The following is a 22801-nucleotide window of genomic DNA, read 5'->3' as shown; positions in this document are numbered from 1 at the left end:
ATTTCGGATTTGTTGCGTTTATTATTTTTTATTTTTTTTTGGATGATCAAAGACTTTTCTCACATAGACGAGTCACGACGTATCACGCGTATCGAAACAAAACGTTGTTAGAGAGAGTTTCTTCGATTCCGGCGACCTCATTGGTGGTGTGACACTACTTTTGTACCTTTCTCTTCGCTTTACACTCCTTGAGCGGTTTCGATGGCGGACGGAAACGCCGCTTCGCGTTACGTGAAATTGAGGAAAGAGCAGGCTCCTGTCGAAGAAGATATCACACCCGGCGAACTCAATCAGCCCATTGATGTTCCTCAGGTACCTTTAGATCCTCTCTCTCTCTCTCTGCATTACTCTATCGCACGTTTCTAGACAACTCCGATCTCGCAATTTTCTTCAGATCTGTCGATTCCATGGTTTTGATCATCTGTTTGTGGTGGTAGAGTTCTAAGCTGATTCCGATTGTTGTCTATGCTGATTCTAATTGTTGTTTGTGTCGATCTAGACCTCTCGATGAAGTGTAAGAGATGGATTCGTTGTCCTATTTGGTTGAGGATTATTGTAACTAGTCTCTTGTTGATTTGATTTCTTCTGTGATCAATGTTGGATTTCTCCTGATTTGTCGTGCATTAGATCCTTGTGATGTGATCTATAGCAAAAGCTTTGTTTGTATCTTTAGTGGCATGAACATATATATATATAGCTACTGCTTCTTTTGAAGTTTTGGTATCAACACTGATTAGTCTCAAAATAAGGCCAGAGTCTTGTAGTGACTTTCCTTTGAAGCTTCGAATATGAGAATGCGTGATGGAATGGAGAAACTCGAGACTATCTTTATATGAGATTTTTGAATTTCTTTTTATTAAGGGAGTCTTTGTGGTGTGGCATTTTATACGTCTGAGCTGAAACATTACAAATTTTACAATCACTCTACTGTTTTTTTTTTTTTTTTCTGTTTTAAAATTGATTGCAGTTGAATGTCCGAAAGTGCCATGAATGTATGCAAGTTTTACCTGAGACATATGAACCCCCTTCTGATGAAAACTGGACCACCGGCATTTTTGGTTGTGCTGAAGATCCAGAAAGCTGTAAGCTTCCCTCTTTGTTTTTGTAACTGTCGAGATGTATGATCCTTAATCACCTCTTCTTGTTGTGCATGAGTTCCATATTACTTTTGGCGAAAATTTCTCCATTGTAGTTTGATATGCTTCTAGATTCTTTTCTTAATGGATGATAATCACCTTGGAGGACATTTTTAACCAATGCTATTGTATGATTTTGCAGGCAGGACTGGTCTCTTTTGCCCGTGTGTACTGTTTGGGCGTAACGTTGAAGCAGTGAGGGACGAGATTCCTTGGAACCAAGCATGTGTATGCCATGCAATATGTGTCGAAGGAGGTATGGCACTTGCAGCAGTAACCGCACTCTTCAGTGGCTACATTGATCCTCAAACAACTGTCGTGATATGCGAAGGCCTCTTCTTTGCTTGGTGGATGTGTGGAATCTATTCAGGTTTGTTCCGCCAAGAACTCCAGAAGAAATATCATCTCAAGGTAAGCAAAAAAGTCCACACATAAGGTCATTCTCATAATATTTCAGATATGATCTCTGATTGATTGATCTTTGTGATTTTCTTGCAGAATGCGCCTTGTGATCATTGCATGGTTCACTGTTGCCTGCACTGGTGTGCTTTGTGCCAGGAACACAGGGAGATGAAGAATCATCTTTCTGACACAGAAGCCTCATCATCAACTACAATGGATCCTCCCCCGGTTCAAGAGATGAACACCGAGGAGAAAAGAGACGATTCATCTTCTTCGTCTTCTTCGTCCCCATCATCTGCCAAAAGCCAACACAATGATCTCGAGATGGTCCCTCTATAGGAAACGTTCCCTCTAAAGCTGTTTTTTTCCGTGCAGAGAAGTTTTCGTACCAGATGATTCTATTTGCCCTTAGGTTTTACATATGCAAAAGTTTGTTCTAAGAGAACAATTGTCATTTTTCAGAACTTAATTCATGACTTCACTGAATCTCTTGTGAGAAGTAGAAACATCTGTCTCTGAACTATTTGGTGACTAAATGATTACGTCTTATGATAGAAACTGGTTAATTAGTACTCACACCGATCGTTATTATGTTAGCGAATAGTTGTTAAAGAGGATACCGAAGCACCCGTGGCCTAATGGATAAGGCGTTTGACTTCTAATCAAACGATTGTGGGTTCGAGTCCCACCGGGTGTGTTTTTGCTTATAGTTTTCTAAATCGTAAAATCCAGGAAATAAATTACATTTTCCCGACTATTTTTTTTCCAAAAATATTCTGTTAATGGTCATCACATCATTATCTAGATGAAGAAGGTCTAGACTCTAGAGTTATAGAATGACTATTCCACACAAATGACTAAACTCAAAACATTGATGATGTAACTTAGGAAAGCAAAATGAATTTGACTTTCAACTAATCCAAATACTTGTTGTTTTGAAACCTTTGACGAGTTGACCTTACTAACAGTAGGCCTCTTTTCTCAGGTGGAATCCTATCTCAGTCAGTAAACCAGGAAGGCGGAGGCCAGAACAGCTTGGCATATTCAGGGTGTTGGCGCACCAGCTTTATTTCCTGAGACAAAAAATCACACACTCCCACATCTTCATCATCTATGGTGTCCAAGTCTTCCCAATCAAAGACGTAACCGTGGAAGAAGACACATCCGCCATAGAGAGGTGAAAAATCAGAAGCTAAAGCGGAGAATGAGGAATCATCACCAAGGAACAAGATTTTATCCCCAAGATCCTTAACCTCAACCCAACTCTTCTCTCTTTCCACAAATTTAAAGACTGTAATCTTGTCGGTTAACTCATTTGATACAATGTCATCAAAGTGATACTCGACATCCTTTTCCTCGAAGTTCAGAAGGTCATCTGATTCAAGTTGCATTCCCAAGTACATATCGACCAGCAACATTTCACCAGAGGATTCAATCAGAAACTTCTTGTCACCGCCACCGTCAAACACAGGACTTGCGGCCAGTACTGTCAATTTCAGAGAAGGGATATCTACAGCCATAGTCGTCGTCCCATCTTTCGTGACCGCAAAGAAACATCCATTGAACAAAATCACATCGCAAAAATAACAACAAGGCATGTCGTCATTGATCACAGTCCATGCTTGATCCCAAGAAGTATACACAGCTAATCTTCCAGGATTACCAGAATTGTTAAGCGTAAGCAACACAAACTTAGACTGATCCTCATCACTATCTAGATACTTGACAACAGTTTTTCCAGTGTATGGATTGTATTTACTAAGAAGACCATCATCAGCATCCAAGTAACGGAGCCCGAATTCACGATCCAGTTCTCGAACCTTGAATTTAGTCATATCAAGAAGGCAAGGGAAATGTCGATTCAATGAATCTGAATAATCAGTCAGTCGATTGATAGTCAACTTACGAGGTAGATCATCATGAGAATGTTCCTCGACTTTGACCAGCCATCTAAAATTTTATTTATATACGTAATTGAGATTTGACCCGACCCGAATATATTACGGTCTAATAACCAAACTGGTTTAGATAGATGTGGCTAAACCGAACCATAATATTATCAAACCGAATCTGAATCAAAAATTAATATTTCATCATACAAACGCACTCCAGGAAATAAATTGGTCATCACATCATGATCAAGATGAAGGTCACTCTAGAGTTATAGAATTACTATTCCACACAAGTGACTAAACTCAAAACATCGATGATGTAACTTAGGATACAAAAATGAATTTAAAAAGTATTGACTTCTTTCACTAATCCAAATACTTGTTGTTTTGAAAGCTTTGACGAGTTGACCTTCTTACTAGCACTAGTCCAACACTTGGCCTCAGTTCTCATGTGGTATGCTATCAGTAAACCAGGAAGGCGGAGGCCAGAACAGCTTGGCATATTCAGGGTGTTGGCGCACCAGCTTTATTTCGCCAGACTTAAATTCACACACTCCCACATCTTCATCATCTAGGGTGTCCAAGTCTTCCCAATCAAAGACGAAACCGTGGAAGAAGACACTTCCTCCATAGAGAGGTGAAAAATCAGAAGCTGAAGTAGAGAATGAGAAACCATCACCAAGGAACAACATTTTATCCCCAAGATCCTTAACCTCAACCCAACTCTTCTCTCTTTCCACAAGTTTAAAGACTATAATCTTGTCGGTTATACTATGATCTATAATGTCATAAGCGTGATCCTCGATATCAAATTCCTCCAAGTCCCAAAGGTCATCCAAATCAAGTTCCCTGTTTATCATATCAACCAACAACATATGACCAGAGGATTCAATCAGAAACTTCTTGTCACCGCCACCAAACACAGGATTTGCTGCCAATGTCAATCTCAGAGAAGAGTGATCTACAGCGAAAGTCCTCCCATTATTCTCGACGGCAAAGAAGCATCCATTGAACAAAATCACATCGCAAAAATAACAAGAAGGGATCATGTCGTCGTTGATCAGAGACCACTCCTCATCCCAAGAAGTAAACACAAGTAACTTGCCAGACTTGTGAATCGTAAGCAACACAAACTTAGACTCCACACCATCACTATCATCTAGATACTTGACAAGAGTTTTCTGAGGTTCTTTAAGGTCATAGACGCAATCGAGCACGAATTCACGACCCAATTCACGAGCCTTGAATTTAGTCATATCAACAAGGCAATTGAAATCTCGAGGAAAGGAACTTGTGTCTGGATCATCAGTAAGCGGATGGATGAGATGCAACTTACGAGGATCAAGAGGATGTTGCCCGACTTTGACCAGCCATCCACCAATCGAATCCTCCTCAGCCTGTTCATGATGAGGCTTGATAAGTAAGATAATCCTCTGTGAGAAAGAGGGATCAAGGAAGACGCTGTCGGGAAAGTCATGTGACGGGAGAAGGGGTTTGGGTTTCGCGGCGTTTCGCCATGAAGAGCATACGCAACGGAACTGGAAGAGATCAAAGGAAGATTTTAGATATTTCGAAATCAGCTCTAACATATCCTTCGGAAGCGTTTCCCCAATCGACCACCATGGTTGTGTTTATGAAACCCTTGCGGCTTAAGCTAGGTCGCCAGAGAAAAAGAAGACACAGATTAGGTCTAAAAATTTATTTATACACGTAATTGAGATTTAACCCGACCCGAATATATTACGGGTCTAATAACCATTCGGGTTTAGATAGATGTTGCTAAACCGAACTATAATTTTATCAAACCGAATCTGAACCACAAAATTGATATTTCATACAAGTCTCTCTCTCTGTCTCTGTCTCTCTCACTCAAACCCATTTTTCCTAAAACCCTCGTCTCTCTTCTTCATAGCCATGGCGAGGTTTCCTATTTCTCCGGCGCCTAACCTCCTCTTGAGACTCTTCTCCTCAAACAAACGGTCTTCATCTCCTACCGCCGCTCTTTTAACCGGAGATTTCCATCTGATTCGTCATTTCTCCGCCGGAACAGCTGCTCGTGCGGCCAAGGATGAGAAAGAACCATGGTGGAAAGAATCGATGGACAAGCTTCGCAACATCGGGATCTCAGCTCACATAGACTCAGGGAAGACTACTTTGACTGAGCGTGTTCTTTTCTATACGGGTCGGATCCATGAGATCCACGAAGTTAGAGGTAGAGACGGCGTCGGAGCTAAAATGGACTCCATGGACTTAGAGCGAGAGAAAGGTATCACCATCCAATCAGCCGCTACTTACTGTACTTGGAAGGATTACAAGGTGATGAGATCTTTCTTCCTGATTCTGTAATTCTCAATCTCTTATCAGATTCGTTTAAATTTTGGTTTTATTTTGCTAAATCGAAGTCTTAATCCTATTATTGATTGTTGTTTAGGTTAATATTATTGATACGCCTGGTCACGTTGACTTCACCATTGAAGTGGAGAGGGCACTACGTGTACTAGACGGGGCGATTTTGGTTCTGTGCAGTGTTGGTGGTGTACAGAGTCAGTCTATTACAGTTGATAGGCAAATGAGGAGATATGAAGTCCCTAGAGTTGCGTTTATCAATAAGCTTGATAGAATGGGAGCAGATCCATGGAAAGTCTTGAACCAAGTGCGTCTTAAATTATTGAATGAGTTTGATCAAGTATAGCTTTAACTGGTTGTAACTTCTTTTTTATCTTACTTTTCACTAGGCAAGAGCTAAGCTCAGACATCATAGTGCAGCTGTGCAAGTGCCTATTGGTTTAGAAGAAAATTTCCAAGGTCTTATAGACCTTATTCATGTGAAAGCTTATTTCTACCACGGATCCAGCGGGTTTGTGTTATTTATATTCATTTTTAGAATTGCTTATGTTGTCGTTGGGGCATATGTATGTGTTATATGTTGTGACATTTTTGATTTTCTGTAAATTGCAGTGAGAATGTTGTGGCTGGTGATATTCCTGCTGATATGGAAGGTTTGGTCGCAGACAAGAGGCGAGAATTGATTGAGACAGTCTCTGAAGTTGATGATATACTCGCAGAGAAATTTCTAAACGATGAGCCTGTATCTGCTTCTGAGCTTGAGGTTTGTTCTTTTTCATGCTGTGGCACATATAATCTCGATGACATTCAGATTCATTGCATGAAACATAGGAGGCTGAGTCCCTAAATATAGATAGGCATTGTTGGCAACTTATGTTATTTAAATCGTTGATTTCACTTAAACAGATATCAATCCTTAGGGAATGTTGAATCATACGGGTCCTAACTTGCCTTAGGCATTGTCTTAATTTCATTGTGTTATCTTTCATTTCTGTGGGCCATGAATTGCTGCGTTTAGTTGCTCTTTTACCTGCAGTTTTGTTATTGTAACTTTTTTGGCCTGCTGTATATGCAGGAAGCTATTCGTAGAGCTACCATAGCGCAAAAGTTTGTTCCTGTATTCATGGGTAGTGCATTCAAAAACAAGGTAATTGAATATTCGAAAGATGATATTGCTCAAGTCTGGATTACATATCAGTTACGTTTCTCTTTGTGCTGTTGTGTTTGTATTAAAAAGTTTTCAACATCTGCCGTGCTCCCTTAATTTTTGTCTGCAGGGAGTACAACCTCTACTAGATGGTGTTATAAGTTATCTCCCTTCTCCAAATGAAGTCAATAACTATGCTCTTGACCAGACAAATAATGAAGAGAGGGTACTCAACTTGTAATTTTATTTTTATAGGAGAAATATGTCGGTTCTAAAGGAATGATTTTCAGGTAACCTTGACTGGATCTCCAGATGGACCTCTTGTGGCGCTGGCTTTCAAACTAGAGGAGGGTCGTTTTGGTCAGCTGACATATTTGAGGTGCATGCTGAATATTAAAAGTATTTTCTGCACTTCTGTTATGAATGAATTTGTGAATGCTAACTCATGTTTTTTGTTTGTTGATGAAGAGTCTATGAAGGTGTGATTAAGAAGGGTGATTTTATCATAAATGTCAATACTGGAAAAAGAATTAAGGTTAGTTCTTGGATCTTAGTATTGCTTTGAGATTAAAGTCATGAAGTCTTTTGCATAAATTTATACCAAACTACACTGAAGAAGTAAAGTTTTCTTGTCCCTGGCCTGACATGAATACAATTTTTCATCTGCTTCATGTAAACATAATCATAGATGCAAAATATCTGAAGTTCAGACTAGTTGTCATCTTTTTTCTCTTAACCCTTGCAAGTATTCCCTCCCTGTGATACTTGATTTTACCTAAAGGCTGTTTACTGTCTCTTGATCTAGGTTCCTCGCTTGGTCCGTATGCATTCGAATGATATGGAGGTTAGTTGAAGTTTATTTATGGTAGCTCCGTGGTGGCAGCTCTACTGCCATGTGACTGGATTCTAATTTCTTATTCTATTTTCAGGATATTCAAGAGGCACACGCTGGACAAATCGTAGCTGTGTTTGGTGTTGAGTGTGCATCAGGTACAATAGAAAATTCTTCTTTGCTCCGGGGATGAAACTCTAATTTTGTGTTTCTTGTTGGGTCAATTTTCTAACCTCAGTACATAATCAGGTGATACATTTACGGATGGATCAGTCAAGTACACAATGACATCGATGAGTGTTCCTGAACCTGTTATGTCATTAGCTGTTCAACCGGTTTCAAAAGATTCTGGGGGACAGGTAACTTCTGTGATTCTTTTGTAACTAAAACAATTCACATGTTTCCTTTAATTTCTGGCCCTGAGAAATCTGCAATTGATATATATTTCATGTGTTAGTTTTCAAAAGCATTGAATCGATTCCAGAAAGAGGATCCTACTTTCCGAGTGGGATTGGACCCCGAGAGTGGCCAGGTATCATCATTTAAAGAACTCTGTTACTACTTCTCATCACCTCTCTCCTATTTCACCTGTAGTATTCTACATTGCTGATTCTTCCATGTATCCTTTTGGGACAGACCATTATTTCTGGTATGGGGGAATTGCATTTGGACATCTATGTTGAACGCATCCGCAGAGAATATAAGGTGCCTGACTTTAAGCCTACATTACGTTCTTACTTCATCTCTTCTCGTCACTCGTCAGAATCCCTTATTTCTGCAAATTTCAAACAGGTTGATGCGACGGTGGGCAAACCCCGTGTCAATTTTAGGGAAACTATTACTCAGCGGGCTGAGTTCGATTATTTACACAAGAAGCAGAGTGGAGGAGCGGGTCAGTACGGTAGGGTTACAGGGTGAGTATCAAAAACTTATAGTGCCTAAATGATGTAATTTTGGATCCTTTCTAAACCAATTCACGTCTGGTTAAATTATTTACAATTTTTAGGTACGTGGAACCACTTCCACCGGGTTCTACAGAGAAGTTTGAATTCGAAAACATGATTGTTGGGCAAGCAATTCCGTCTGGTTTTATCCCAGCAATTGAGAAAGGTTTCAAAGAAGCTGCAAACTCGTGAGTGGTCTTTGTCTTTCTCAATTTTCCTTTCCCTCTTGTTTTGGTTGAGGAAATGTTGTAAGTGATTGTGAAACCCTCAATTCCATTGCAGGGGCTCGCTAATTGGTCACCCTGTAGAAAATCTCAGAATAGTATTGACAGATGGAGCAGCACACGCGGTCGATTCCAGTGAACTTGCGTTTAAAATGGCTGCAATATATGCATTCAGACTGTGTTACACAGCAGCGAGACCGGTGATTCTAGAGCCAGTAATGTTAGTCGAGTTGAAAGTACCAACAGAGTTTCAGGGTACTGTCGCTGGTGACATCAACAAGTAAAATCCAAACATTAAACCCTTTAACAATACCTTTTCTCCTTGTCCTATTTAATATAATAATTCAACTTCTTGTTTTGCTTTCAGGAGGAAAGGTATAATCGTTGGAAACGATCAAGAGGGTGACGATTCAGTAATCACAGCCAATGTAAGAAGCAAAAGCAAACGATAGCCAAATTTCCCCCACCATTTTTTGAAATCGTAACTAAAAGTGTAAATGCTGTTGGTGTTTTTAACAGGTGCCTTTGAACAACATGTTTGGCTATTCCACTTCTCTCCGGTCCATGACACAAGGAAAAGGAGAATTCACGATGGAATACAAAGAACATAGTGCTGTGTCCAACGAAGTCCAGGCTCAGCTCGTCAAGGCTTACAGCGCCAGCAAAGCTACTGAATAATCAAGCGCTCGATAGATAGGTTTGTTTTTTTCATAATCTTGTTGAGAAGTCCCAACATTATTATTTTATACGGTTCATAGAACCAACAAAAAAAATCACTCAGCATAAATTTGCCTAATAGGCTTTGTCAGAAGAAAATCACTATGTTTATTGGGGCCATTAGGTAGGTCATATTTTTTGTTATCTCTATGTTCCACCAGTCCCACTCATCATTTTGATTATTGTAAACAATCAAATATTATTCACTGTTTACTTACTATCATTAATTCTCTATATATAATAAGATAGGTTCAAAAACAAGCCAACCAAAACAAAATCGTTAGAGACAACAACAATAATTGAGATAGATAGAGTCGTATTCACGTCAACAAAGAGAAGATGCAACGACAGTCTCTAACGAACGACGTCAGACTCTTTCTTTGTAACTTCGTCTCAAAGCCACTCCTTTATTTTCTTCTTCAACAGGAGTTGGTGACGACGACATCTCATCTCCCTTGAAATTACCCTTATACCCTTCGGTTTAGTTGTTGCTCTTACTCCAATTTCTATTTTTTTTTTTTTTTTTGGGTCAACATATATCTAATATTTGCTTCCTTGAATAGTGGTATTTTCCTTAACATATATGATGCTATGAGAGCCTATGACCACTGAAGTCTATGACCTATTCAAAGGATAATACTGTTATTTTGGTAATATTGATCAATTGTTATCTTTTTATATTCAACAGTCAACATCAAATTCTTTTTTTCTTCTTTTTACTCAACAAGTCGAATCAAAATTTTGGTGTGTTTTGGTTAGCTAATATAACTTACTACTAAACTAATCATAATCCAGTGTATATCATATTTAGTAACCAAACGGTCAAGCCCCCATTAAACCAAAATCTTTTTCATATTTATAACATAGCTTTTCCCTCCACGCAACTTCAATTCAATCAATATCCCAAAAAAAAAAACAAATTACATCTCTTCACTTCACATCACACCATGCATCATCATCATCTTCCATGCAATCTCAAACCCTTCACAACCATCTTCTCCTTCTTCTTCCTTCTCTATCTCAGTCTCCATAACCTACAAACCATCGAATCTCGAAACCCATCTCAGTTCACGAACAACCCAACCCCTGACGTTTCTATACCGGAGATCAAACTTCACCTTCAACGGTACGGTTACCTCCCTCAAAACAACGACGTCGACGACGTTTCGTTCGAGCAAGCTCTCTCTCGTTACCAGAAAAATCTCGGTCTACCGATAACCGGGAAACCAGATTCCGACACGTTGTCACATATTCTATTACCAAGATGTGGATTCCCTGATGACGTGGTGGACCACAAAACGTCACCGTTTCACACAAGTAAAAAATACGTGTACTTCCCCGGACGTCCCAGGTGGACAAAAGACGTCCCACTGAACCTCACGTACGCCTTCTCGCAGGATAACCTAACCCCTTACTTGACACCAACTGAGATACGGCGCGTGTTCAGACGCGCTTTCGCCAAGTGGGCTTCGGTGATCCCCGTAAGCTTCGTCGAAACAGAGGATTACGTCGAGGCAGACATCAAGATCGGATTCTTCGCCGGAGATCACGGCGACGGTGAGCCGTTCGACGGTGTTTTAGGTGTTTTAGCGCATACTTTCTCGCCGGAGAACGGTAGGCTTCATCTGGATAAAGCAGAGACGTGGGCCGTTGATTTCGATGAGGAGAAATCAGGAGAGGCCGTGGATTTGGAATCTGTGGCGGTACACGAGATAGGTCACGTGCTTGGACTAGGACATAGCTCGGTGAAAGACGCGGCTATGTATCCAACGTTGAAGCCGAGGAGCAAGAAAGTGAATTTGAATGTGGACGACGTCGTTGGAGTACAGTCTTTGTACGGAACAAACCCTAATTTCACGTTAAGTAGTTTACTTGCGTCAGAAACTTCGACCAACCTAGCTGATGGTTCGATGATGCGGCCGTCTCAAGGACTCATCTATTCGACTTTGACTACTGTTATGGCGGCTCTTTGTTTTCTTAATTGGTAGATAGGTTCGTAGACTAGAAGTATAGAATCATACACACACATAGGAGGATGTTTTCAAATAATGTCCACGTTGTTCACAAACATTTATTTTGACTTTACTTTTATGTTTATGTTTAGTTTAAAATGCTAAGACTATTCCATTTAACAACAAGGTCCATTAAGATTGGGTTTGAGAAATCTATGGCCCAATGGATTGCGGATGATGCTAAACTGAGATCAAATTTTCTGACTTTTGCGAGATATATTAACATAAGAACTTAAAAGTCCAGAGACCAGAGGTAACACAATTAGTTGGATAAATTAAACGTAATGGTACTTGGAAGAAGTTGTTAACTTTGGCCTGCTGTTTTAAAATGTTCAGCTCACTTTGGTTATACCAATTTTTGTTGCTAGGAAGAGGTATAACCAAAAGACACACAGGAGGATTCTTTAAACCCGGATATTGTTTTTTTGGTTTGTTGATATCGTCAGAAAATTCTTTAAAGATTGTTTTTATTATTTTTCTCTCAAATTGAGAGTAAGTTAATATATAAACAAAGAAAAAGAAGAAAAAAAAAAAAACTGAAGACATCCGACACATTTTCTTTGGATATCTCTATCCCCAATTGTCGTTGTCGCATTGAAAAGCAAAGTAGGCTCCATGGCCCATAATCATATTAACGGTACGGCCTGGTTTAATCGCTTTCTTCTTCTCCTTCTCTCTATATCATTATTTGGGGGAATATTTTAAGTGACTAACAAAGACTATTGCAATGCAATTGTCGTTTGAAACACACAAAAACAAAAAACAAAAGAAAGTCTCACACTAGCCTTTGGTAACACATAATTGTTTGTATCGCTACGTACTTGGAGTTTTATTCGTTTTTTATGTACAATTGTAAAAGACTGTAAATATAGATTATCTAATTTTTTGATGGATTTTACACTATTATATTTGAATCCTGATGATTGTAAAAAACAATATTCTGAAATTGTTTCTTGTGTTCGTAATTAATTTTTATTGGCTTAGACAATATATATATTATCTATGTGCATTACTATAATTTATCATCTTCAACTTCATTGGTTCCCTAATATTTGGGGCGGAATCTATAGTTCATTTGACAAATTATTGCTTAACAGCAATCTTTTGTTTTGTCACAAAGACACATCTCTTATACGTTATCTTGTTTTGTAATATGTACGCTATTATTTTTCTCTATACATATAGATAAGTAGTAGGCTCATCAATTGTCATCGTTAGGTAGAATATTTAAGGTATGTAAGAGTAAGTCCTATAACCATTAATCCAATAGACATCAAGTAGCATTCTTGGGTTTTACATGAAAATTAATATGTAGTTAATTTAGATAATATGATAAAGGAAATTGTTATAAACACTTTCAATTGAAAGATTAGAAATAGTAAAGAAGGAGACAAGAGGGATAAAGGGAAGAGCATATGGTCTATCATCTTTGCATGTTATTCGTCAGAAGAGATTATTTATCTAAAACCAAAAAACGTCTCCTTTTATTTTTCTTTATATACATATAGAACTTCATATTCTTCTCTTAAAATTTGACTTAAAAAAAAAAAGATCGAGTGTTGTTGAGAAAAAAAAAAAAAGTTAAAATAATATTCGGTGTCATTATGGGCACATGAGGCCGCACGTGTTCTTGCTGTTTACTTTGGGATCACCGTCCTCTGTCACGTCACGTGATTCAAGAAAACAAAAAAAAAAATCAAAAGAATAAACCAACAAAAATAAAAAAGTTTAGTATTAGTCCAATATCAATAATGACATAGTATAATAGTATCAATATAAATGGGAGTTACGAGCGTTCTTAGTGGTCACTTGCTTACTTTGCTACTAGAGTCACGAGACCACAACATTTGGGGAGTATCAAATCCATAAGTCAATTTATAATAACTATGACTACCATCTTTTCTTTTGTTGGCAACAAAACTACAAAAAAAAAGAAAAAAAAAAAGTTTTCAAATAAGAAGACCATAACAAAGAGAGTCGGACTCTAATTGAACACGAAAGACCTTTAATTTTTTTTAGACAAAGAACGAGAGAGACTAAAGAAAACTGTTAGTGCCACCGTACGTCAATGTACTTTCTTCCTATTATTTTTTTCTCTTTTTTTTCTTGAGAGAACCATATATATAGGACTCGTATCTTATTGCGGCAAATAGCTAAATTTGCTTGGGTAAATTATGGTATAAATAGTAAAATATGAGTACATGAAATTTAGCGAGTACGAAAGTGAATCTTCTGAGCCAAGAAGAAGGTGACAGCTGGAAAAGACACTGTCGGTTGTAAGTGAAAAAAAATATATAAAAAAAAACAAATATCTCTCATATAAGTATATGGCTACCTCTCGTTCCGTGCCATCGTGTTTAATTAATGCTGAATGTGCAGTGGGGTTGGTCCCTTGTGCGTAGTCACTTTGTTTGGTAACAATTTTTTTTTTTCTTTTTAAAATTGCATAACGATTTCACCGTAACTCATACTAGTATAGTTTTGTGTTATATAAAAGTACTAGGTAACAACCCGCACATAGTGTGGTCTAAAATAATTATATAATATTTTTACTGTAATTTTTATTTACAAAATCTATTATATTTATGGGTAATTGAAATATTTAAAATTCGATTGTGTAATATATATCCATAAAAAAATTGTATAATAATTAAAATTTAACCAGTGAGAGTTATTATAATATCAATCTTATATTATTATATCGTATAAACAAAGGTTCTTAAAATTCATTTTAAAGATTTTATGAAAATATAATTAAAGGATATAATTAAGTTAAAAAGATAATATAAAAACTTAATTTTGGGTGTTAATTGTATTTTTGAATAATTTCAATGGTAAATAAATGTAAATATTTTTAAAAATTGATGATAAATAAAAGAAAAATATCATGAGCTCTGTAATGCTGACAACTCAGCTTTTTGTCAAAAAATTCTTCTATTAATATATAGGGGATTTTTAAAATTATCTCAATGTGATCAAAAACCCTAGCAAGCCTCACACGACACGGCCCGTTTCTTTCTCCCTTCTCTCTTTTAATTTAAAACTCTATTTAGTTATGTGTACATTCTTAAAATAACAGGAAGATATTACAATTTTTCGTACAAAATCATTCAATAGTTATTAATTAATTTCTCAATTTTAGGAAAATTGCACGGTGTTGCACAACAAAATATCCAATTCGTACTAGTATGACTTATGATGTTCATTTTGCAGAAAAAAATATTCGTTATACTCTTTTGTTACTTTTTTTAATGCATCATCTTATTATTATTCTTCTTCTGCAATTTTATGGCCCCCACATGCAGCCACGTTGTTTAAATTACCCTTTCATTTTACTAATCGTTTATTTTATTTTTCGTAAAAGATGAAAACAAATTTATCTTTAGAACTTTGTGTGGATAGGTCAATAACTAAAATTGTCGGTACGTACCATAAAGCATGTGTTATGCCCTATATATATCTTTCGACAAAACAAAACAAAAATAAGTGAAAGAGGGTAAAATTAGCTTAATCAATTAATAGTTTATCCGCCGAACAACTTTTTTTACTCGTTTAAAAAAATAAATAATAATTCAGACAAATTGGCCCTCTTCAATTATTCGTCTGCAGCATATACGTGCGTTATTCGCTAATTAACCTTATTTTGATAACACTTTAAGTTAATTTTGTTTTCAGCTTAAAGCTCATATTAAGTATATGTATGGTACACACATTACTTCGACAATGAGGCAGGGTTTTTTCGGCAGAAAAGAGCAATGCAAATTTGTCAATTCTGGTTTGATATATATATGTACATAAATGAAACAACGAACAAAGTTTTATATACGGACATGCGTATGATTATATATATATGAAAGAGAAAATGAGCACATAGGTATAGATAATCATAGACCCACTAAATAAGTAAATAATACGTACACAATATATAGTACAGAAGCAATGAAAGAGACGTATATATATGATGACTGAAAACATATTTTGTAATTATAAGAAAAAACAAAATTTGAAGTTATACACTCATCACTCATGGTCTGGTTCTATATCATAATTCTCTACCTCAAATGCGGTGATATCACAAATGTTAAAAGCGAAGTTAAATGTTGAATTTTGAAATTTTTGTGCTATTTTCTTAAATCAAATAATAGTAGTTTTTTGTTAATAAATTAGAAACTATTGTATCAATGATGATCGTGTGTGATGTTAAGACTATATAAAAGCTCTAACTTTATTTCCCACCTGATTGGATATGGATAACTGGAAACCACAACTATATATTAGATTAAAAGAAAACGAGATCGAGTAAATTATATAACAATCCACTTGAATCACTGATCATATAGCTAATCTCAAAAGTAACCATACATTTCGATCAGTCTACACCATAAAAAAGTTGCTGATGAAAAAACATTACTTATAAGTTATACAAACGTATGTTGTTGGCTTAATTAGTCAAATTTATTTTAATAAAATCACGAGAGGAAAGGTGAAAATTTTTGACCAAAAAAGTAAAGAAAGAAAGGTGAAAACATGCAAAAATTAATTCATCAATTATCATCCCCTCAAAATCAACACATCGTTATTCGTCATGTGACATGTTAAACTCGAGTTTTCTTGTTCAGTTTTTTTTTTTTTTACTATTGTTTCAAACTTTCAATCTTGGCTGGCTATATTATAAACACCTTGAAAAAAGTAACAAAAACACATTATTCATTCCTTTGCAAACTTAGGAAATTAGTTTCGATTTTGGTCATCTATATATATTCCACACTTATAAGTTATAACAGTTAGCAAATTAGTGCATAGTTCTAACTTTTAACTCTCACTTCTTTTTCCCCTTATAGATAAAGGTGGACAATTAAATAAATTAAAGAAGTGAGAAGTGAATAAGGTCGAGTCGGTCACTCACGGTGCATGGTCACTCTCTCTGCACGTTCTCTTGCGCTCTCTCTCTCTCTCTCTCTCTCTCATCATCTCCCCTATTAAAGACTCTTCTCTAACCAGTCACACAGAGAGTGAGAAAGACAGAGTCAGAGAGTCTTCTTCTGCAATAGCTCTAGAGCGAGAGAGAGAAAGGTCATCATAAGAATGGACGTGTATGGCTTATCTTCACCAGACTTACTTCGAATCGACGACCTTCTTGATTTCTCCAACGAAGACATCTTCTCCGCCTCTTCTAACTCCGGTGGTTCCACCGCCGCTACTTCCTCTTCTTCTTTCCCTCCTCCTCAAAACCCTAGTTATCACCACCACCATCTCCCTTCATCCGCCGATCATCACTCCTTCCTCCACGACATTTGCGTTCCCGTACGTATTATATAAACTCTCTCTTTCTCTTTCAAGATTTGACCAATTTCGAAATCGATGATCTTCTTGATTTTTTAAAGATTTGTGTATTTGGTTTTGTTCACAGAGTGACGACGCAGCTCACCTCGAATGGCTCTCGCAGTTCGTCGACGACTCTTTCGCTGATTTCCCGGCGAATCCATTAGGAGGAACCATGACTTCAGTCAAAACCGAGACTTCGTTTCCAGGGAAACCAAGAAGCAAACGATCAAGAGCTCCAGCTCCTTTCGCCGGAACATGGTCACCGATGCCACAGGAATCCGAACAGCAGCAGCTTCACAACGCCGCAAAATTCAAGCCGAAGAAAGAACAATCCAGCGGAGGAGGAGGAAGACACCCGTCGTCGTCATCGGAGTCAGGGGAAGGATCAGGAGGGATGAGGAGATGTACTCACTGTGCATCAGAGAAGACGCCACAATGGAGGACAGGACCACTCGGACCTAAAACGCTATGTAACGCTTGTGGAGTTCGGTTTAAATCCGGTAGACTTGTACCGGAATATAGACCGGCTTCTAGTCCTACTTTTGTTTTGACTCAGCATTCAAACTCTCACCGGAAAGTTATGGAGCTTCGACGGCAGAAAGAAGTTATGAGACAACCACAACAAGTTCAACTTCACCACCATCATCACCATCCGTTTTAGTAATCATCACTTCACTTCCCCTCGTCGTTACTTTTTTCTTTTTCCGGAGGTTTTTTTTTTTTCTTTCTTTTTTGGTTCTTGGGGTTGGGTTTTTGGGATAGTGTCACGTGATGATGACGTGTCGCGATCGTAGCGGCGTTAATCACGTGACCGACGACGATGGGAGCCTAAAAATTCTTTAGTGTTTTACAAATCGAACGTTGCAAAATCAACCTCATTTAATTGTTAATTACTACTATAATTTTTATATCTTTGCTTTGCCTTTTCTCCTACGTTATTATTACTTCACCCTTATAATTTTTAAAATACAAATAATTTACTGAAGATGAATTAGAAAAAGCTACATTAATTTCCGCTTACACTAAACGTCGTCAGCGTTCAGAGTTGTTTAGTACTAGTATATATTATCTACTTGCACCCTCATTGCGACTTCACGTTCCGACCAAATTTATTACATACGAAGCGGAAGACGAAGAAATCATTAAGTCCTATTGTTCCGTTCCGGTTTACGAAATTGTGATTTTAAGGCCTAAGCTCGAATTGATTCGGGGTGCCAAAATATGAAACTCGTTGTTTTACTTTAGACTACGAAATTGATAAAGTCATTTAATGTTTCAAATTAAAGATGTAGAAGAAAACTGATTATATTAGAATTGATTTCAATTAAAATTCAAAGCGAAAACTGGATTTAAGAATACACCTTCATGGGAGATTTAATCATGATAACATCATCATGAACTTGTATCACTAACTATTGCCAAAGAGCTAAAGCCCTCGAAAACATGAGACAACAAGGGATTACATCTTTGGCATTTGACACCAAACCAAAAAAAAAAAAAAAAAGTTCGAATCATGTTGTAAACATTATTATTGTGTAATTTTGCTCCATCATCTAAGAACCCAAGAGTAAACAAATTTGTAACTCGAAAATAGGGTTTAGTTTGCCTCATACGGAGATACCATAGTTGCTGATTTTGTTCACTTCCTTTGTCAAAGCGTTTCTCTCTTGCTTTACTTCAGAAGCACGGTTCGATATCTGAGGGTGATCAAACAAGATATATCCATTATTATACATTGTACTGGTTCCTAATTTTTTCTCAAACTAGGTCATCAGCTCCTAACTACAGATCCAGCTCCTATACTCTATCTTAGACTAGCATGGAGACTTAGAGACAAGTAAATCCTTACTTGAGTGCGGAATCGAGAAGCTTCTCTCGTTGGCAATTCTTTCAGTACATCTTTCAAACCTGTACATACAAAATGATAGTTTTCTTCTTCTCTTTATGGATGTCTTTAGTTTCACAAACCATGGCATATAACACAGAAGGGTATAATCATACCTGCTGCTTGCTTTTCAATCTTATAGGCTGAGTGGATTGCACCTCTGATCTGTTTGCCTGCTTGTCTGTGTAAGAAGATGGAGAAAGTTAACATAATATTCATAGTTGATGCATATCCAATATACTGATCTTGTATTTTTTCTGGATCATAAACCTGAGTTTCATCCTTCCTCTAATCAACTCCTCTTCTGCCATAGTTGCAACTCTCTGAAACAATCAAATTGTTACGAATTCAAAAACCTTAATCCAATAAAACTTTCCAACAGACTGTTAAATTTCTGAAACAACATTGACTAATAATCAAGGGTATATATGTATATCTATAGATAGGGGTTAAGAGGTAGACTTCTGTACGAGAAGAGGTAGACTAAAGAATATCCTTTCTCTATAGTACTTCATCCCTGAATGAAACATAACCCTTTAATTTTGATGCAACTAGAACCATTCAACCATATGAAATCTAAGGCGGAACCTAATAACAGCTAAGAGAGTTCTCTGTACGAAACCTAAACATCTAAACCCTTTCAATTTTTATACTACTCGACAGACATTCTATTTCAAAGATTATGGGATGCTGAAGCAAACAAAAAAAAAAAAGAAGCTAGCTAACTAAATGTAAACCATAGGAAGTCTTCTCCAAAAACGTTAACCTCACCATCTTGAAAGTTTGAAAACGAACAACTCTTAAAGCAAAGAAAGGGCTTACCTCTAACTTTTCACTTTGAGCTGTAAGACGATCCATTGATTGTCGCAACTCTTTTACTTTAAGATCTGCTCTAGAAAGCAAAGCCTGAAATCAAAATATATGATCAAGACTCAAGAACCAGCTTTAACCACAGTCAAACCAGTTTATACATTCAACAAATGCTGCACAACACTGACCTCTTCACTTACAAACATGCGTACAGTATTGAAATATACAAACCTTCTTGTCTCTGCAAACAAACAAACAAGAACAATCACTAAAAGAGTCCATAACATAACATCCTAGAAGACTGAACTCTAGAGAGAAAACGTACTTTTCAGAGCAAAAACCCCAACCCCAAAAGCCAAAGTGCCTGATATAACCGGATGAGATGCAGCAACGTTCACACCATCTGCATACAATAATTGACAAATCTATGAGCGGAGAGAAGAAAACATAGTCAACACGAAGTATCCAAGAAAGTGGAACAGAGACCTTTAATCTTCCCAAACACCATTTGTTCGTAAACGTTATACTCAGAAGCTATCTCTCGAAGAGAATCCTATATCACAAAACCTCGATTTGGTGAATGACATAGAGAATACATGTTGTGAATTCCAGATTCGCTTGGATTCCAATGAAAATTAGGGGGTCGTAGTAAAAGCTTACGATGGTTTGGCTCGTGTGAGCAGCAGAAGTGTCTCGAATTTGAGACAATCGAGCTTTGGAGGCGTCAATGGTAGAATCCACCGTCTCTGTGATCGTCTTCTGGTACACAAGCGCCTGACGCAGTGCATCGTCGATCCAGGAAGCCGCATTTTCCACCGTCGTCGTTGCGATCTTCTGATACTCCGGCGGATGAACTGGCGAAGATTGAGGATTCGCCGGCGGATTCGCGTCGGTCATCTCTGAGGATGATTCTCCCAAAGTTGTCATTAGAAAAGATCTCTCCAAAAACTGGGTTGTGACGAACCTCTCAAGTTCTGAAGAAAACCCGGTGGATCAAATAATGACCCGAATATACTTAATCGGGCCCTGTTTCAAATTTATAACTTAAGCCCCTGTAATTTCAATTTATTACCAATATTTCCCCTTTATTTCTTAATTGATCAATAAACTCTAGAGACTTTCTTTTGTTTTAATTACTCTTCTTTAGTATGGCTAAACACTTTAACATCTTTAGTTAATCTCCTCTGACTCGGGTTAAGCCTCAACAATTGCCACTCTTTTAAATCTTGATCATGTTGATGAAATACTTCAAACCATCATGATAAGAGTACCCACTTGTGAAGTGTATAAGAAACTCTTGCCTATAACTTGTGTGAAGAATATTGAAACTTTGAATGTCAAGAAACTGGAATGGTTGAGATCGTTTATACTCAGGTAATGAACAACAAAATTAAAAACATTAACTGAAACCACTGTCTAATACTTTGATCACTAGGATTCACTTAGTAGGAGTCGTTTTTTTCTTCGAACTATAATCGCTTTCTCATCACTTGACAAAGTAGAGCTTGCCCATGACATGAAGGACAGCGACGAAAGCAATGAAACCGATGCTCATGATAAGGACAACATTAGGGGAGATCTTGAGACCGGGTGCATCATCGGTGTAGAACTGAAGCATGGATCCAGCTGCACCACCAGAGGCTCCTCCTCCACTAGCACCACCACCTGGCTTCCTCCTACGCATGCTTGCAGTTGCAGCTGCACTTCCTCTCTGTGGAGCTCCACTTCCCACCATTCTTGCTTCTCTTCTTTACTATCTGAGATTTAGTGCAAGAAAGTTAGGAAATTAACAACTTTGTAGACTGATCTTAAATAAAAGAAAGGGAGAATTATTTAGCAAATGACAAAACAAAAAGAAGACATCTAAACACCCTATGAGCTAAAGATATGTTACGTTTTATAGCCTTGAAATTTGCATCCTAACCAAAAGAGACAACTAAGTTAACCAAATTAAACTACGATTGGCACATTGTTCCATTCCCCGTTTAGCTAAACTCAACACAAATCCGAGTTTAAACCCAATTCTATAAGCTCTGGCAATCACGTTAAGACTTGGTACGTGAATATTGAATTTGAAACACTCACAAAGCACATAATATCGATTTCAGCAATCGGGTCTACAAAACTATTAGCATACAAGAATAGATTATTAGATGGGAACAATGCAAAATTCAAACATGGAGACATATACAAAGAATGAACAAGCAAAATTCATTAATTTCACAGATGCGTAGGCAACATTTAGGAAGAAAAAGCAAAAAAAATCGAATCCAGATCGGAAAATCCTAAAACACCGAGACTTGGATTCAACATCGAGATCTCATTATCAGATCTACGCACGACACTGATCTAATAATAACCTATAGATCTAGCAATCAGAGACATGGATCGTAAAACAACAACGATAACAAAAAGACACACACACCTGATTCGGCTTCGAAATTCTGATGTCGACGAGAATGATACGAGACGGAGATGGAGAGAGCGAGATTTGAAGACCTTCGGAGTTGACCGCAAACTCTTTTTAACAATCTTTATAGGAAGAGGAGTAATACTCGCCACGCACCTTTTAATGTTTTACCCAATTACATATTGCCACCTCAGCGTAATCAGCAGAGCTTTTTCTTAAAGCGTAAGTGGGGGAGAGAGTTTGGAGTTTGGAGATAAACTAACTTAGAGCCCAAATCTAAGGCCCAAAAAGCCCAAACGCATTACTCGTTCGTTACTATAGTCGACGACTTTTTTGCACGACAGAAAAAATTTAAAGAATTTAAAAAGTAATGTTTGGTTTGCTGAATAGAATTAAATTTAAGTAGGGCATATTTTTTTTTATTCAATCTAAAAGATTGATTGTGTAATCATTCACTTTATTTGTAGGTCATATGAGAAGAGATTTGAAGTGAAATGTATGATTTTACAGGCAAAAAAATTAATGTTTATTGTATAACTTTTGATTCCCTAAACATAATATCTGAATTAGCCCTACTTCAGTACAGATTGAAGATGTTTTTGTTTATTTTTTGCCAAGAGTTTTTTTCAGTACGTAGAACAGACCAAAAAACAAAACAAAAAATCTCTTAAGAAGTTTATAGGTGACTTTAGTTCCTAGTTAAAACTAATGGAGGAAAC

The 22801-nt window shown here is 37.3% G+C and overlaps 5 protein-coding genes, 1 non-coding gene and 3 pseudogenes across 8 annotated transcripts; 5 read left to right on the top strand and 4 right to left on the bottom strand.

Annotated features, from left to right (window-relative positions):
• Positions 1–5: 5 nt before the first annotated feature.
• LOC104784831 (cell number regulator 6) lies at positions 6–2024 on the top strand. Of its 2 annotated transcripts, none has more exons than XM_010509919.3 (4): positions 6–312; positions 968–1082; positions 1279–1547; positions 1635–2024. In XM_010509919.3, the coding sequence occupies exons 1-4, from the start codon at positions 202–204 to the stop codon at positions 1875–1877; spliced, it is 738 nt and encodes a 245-aa protein (XP_010508221.1). In that variant the 5' UTR covers positions 6–201; the 3' UTR covers positions 1878–2024. The 2 variants fall into 2 exon arrangements, with proteins under 2 accessions (XP_010508221.1, XP_087369068.1); XM_087512942.1 differs by having other exon boundaries at positions 68–638; positions 716–1082.
• A 138-nt stretch (positions 2025–2162) lies between these two features.
• Positions 2163–2235, top strand: TRNAR-UCU (transfer RNA arginine (anticodon UCU)). The gene has a single exon. It is a non-coding gene; the product is annotated as a tRNA-Arg (tRNA).
• Positions 2236–2536: 301 nt separating this feature from the next.
• Positions 2537–3666, bottom strand: LOC104788761 (F-box protein SKIP23 pseudogene; annotated as a pseudogene).
• Positions 3578–5053, bottom strand: LOC104784830 (F-box protein SKIP23 pseudogene; annotated as a pseudogene).
• Positions 5054–5245: 192 nt separating this feature from the next.
• On the top strand, positions 5246–9898 carry LOC104784829 (elongation factor G-2, mitochondrial). The gene is made up of 18 exons (XM_010509917.3): positions 5246–5746; positions 5862–6083; positions 6166–6287; positions 6389–6539; positions 6852–6923; positions 7054–7149; positions 7214–7302; positions 7392–7458; positions 7729–7767; positions 7853–7913; positions 8005–8114; positions 8213–8287; positions 8392–8460; positions 8548–8669; positions 8762–8887; positions 8982–9203; positions 9291–9351; positions 9443–9898. The coding sequence occupies exons 1-18, from the start codon at positions 5345–5347 to the stop codon at positions 9599–9601; spliced, it is 2265 nt and encodes a 754-aa protein (XP_010508219.1). The 5' UTR covers positions 5246–5344; the 3' UTR covers positions 9602–9898.
• A 529-nt stretch (positions 9899–10427) lies between these two features.
• LOC104784828 (metalloendoproteinase 4-MMP pseudogene) lies at positions 10428–11772 on the top strand (annotated as a pseudogene). The gene has a single exon (XR_015598198.1). The product of XR_015598198.1 is annotated as a metalloendoproteinase 4-MMP pseudogene (transcript).
• A 4754-nt stretch (positions 11773–16526) lies between these two features.
• LOC104784827 (GATA transcription factor 2-like) lies at positions 16527–17889 on the top strand. Its single transcript, XM_010509915.3, has 2 exons — positions 16527–16956; positions 17063–17889. Exons 1-2 carry the CDS (start codon positions 16738–16740, stop codon positions 17636–17638), a joined length of 795 nt encoding a protein of 264 aa, XP_010508217.1. The 5' UTR covers positions 16527–16737; the 3' UTR covers positions 17639–17889.
• A 391-nt stretch (positions 17890–18280) lies between these two features.
• Positions 18281–20705, bottom strand: LOC104784826 (RGS1-HXK1-interacting protein 1-like). The gene is made up of 9 exons (XM_010509913.2): positions 20333–20705; positions 20159–20225; positions 19998–20075; positions 19861–19913; positions 19685–19768; positions 19133–19185; positions 18979–19043; positions 18827–18885; positions 18281–18674 (listed from the first exon to the last, which is right to left on the bottom strand). Exons 1-9 carry the CDS (start codon positions 20597–20599, stop codon positions 18585–18587), a joined length of 816 nt encoding a protein of 271 aa, XP_010508215.1. The 5' UTR covers positions 20600–20705; the 3' UTR covers positions 18281–18584.
• A 275-nt stretch (positions 20706–20980) lies between these two features.
• On the bottom strand, positions 20981–22238 carry LOC104784825 (protein transport protein Sec61 subunit beta). Its single transcript, XM_010509912.3, has 2 exons — positions 22098–22238; positions 20981–21429 (listed from the first exon to the last, which is right to left on the bottom strand). The coding sequence occupies exon 2, from the start codon at positions 21405–21407 to the stop codon at positions 21159–21161; it is 249 nt and encodes an 82-aa protein (XP_010508214.1). The 5' UTR covers positions 21408–21429; positions 22098–22238; the 3' UTR covers positions 20981–21158.
• Between the last annotated feature and the right edge of the window lie 563 nt (positions 22239–22801).

Source organism: Camelina sativa, chromosome 5 (genome assembly GCF_030686135.1).
Source record: "Camelina sativa cultivar CO46 ecotype springtype chromosome 5, ASM3068613v1".
Taxonomy (NCBI): Eukaryota; Viridiplantae; Streptophyta; class Magnoliopsida; order Brassicales; family Brassicaceae; genus Camelina; species Camelina sativa.
Note: the sequence above shows the minus strand (reverse complement) of the source record. Positions and strands in the feature narration are given on the sequence as shown.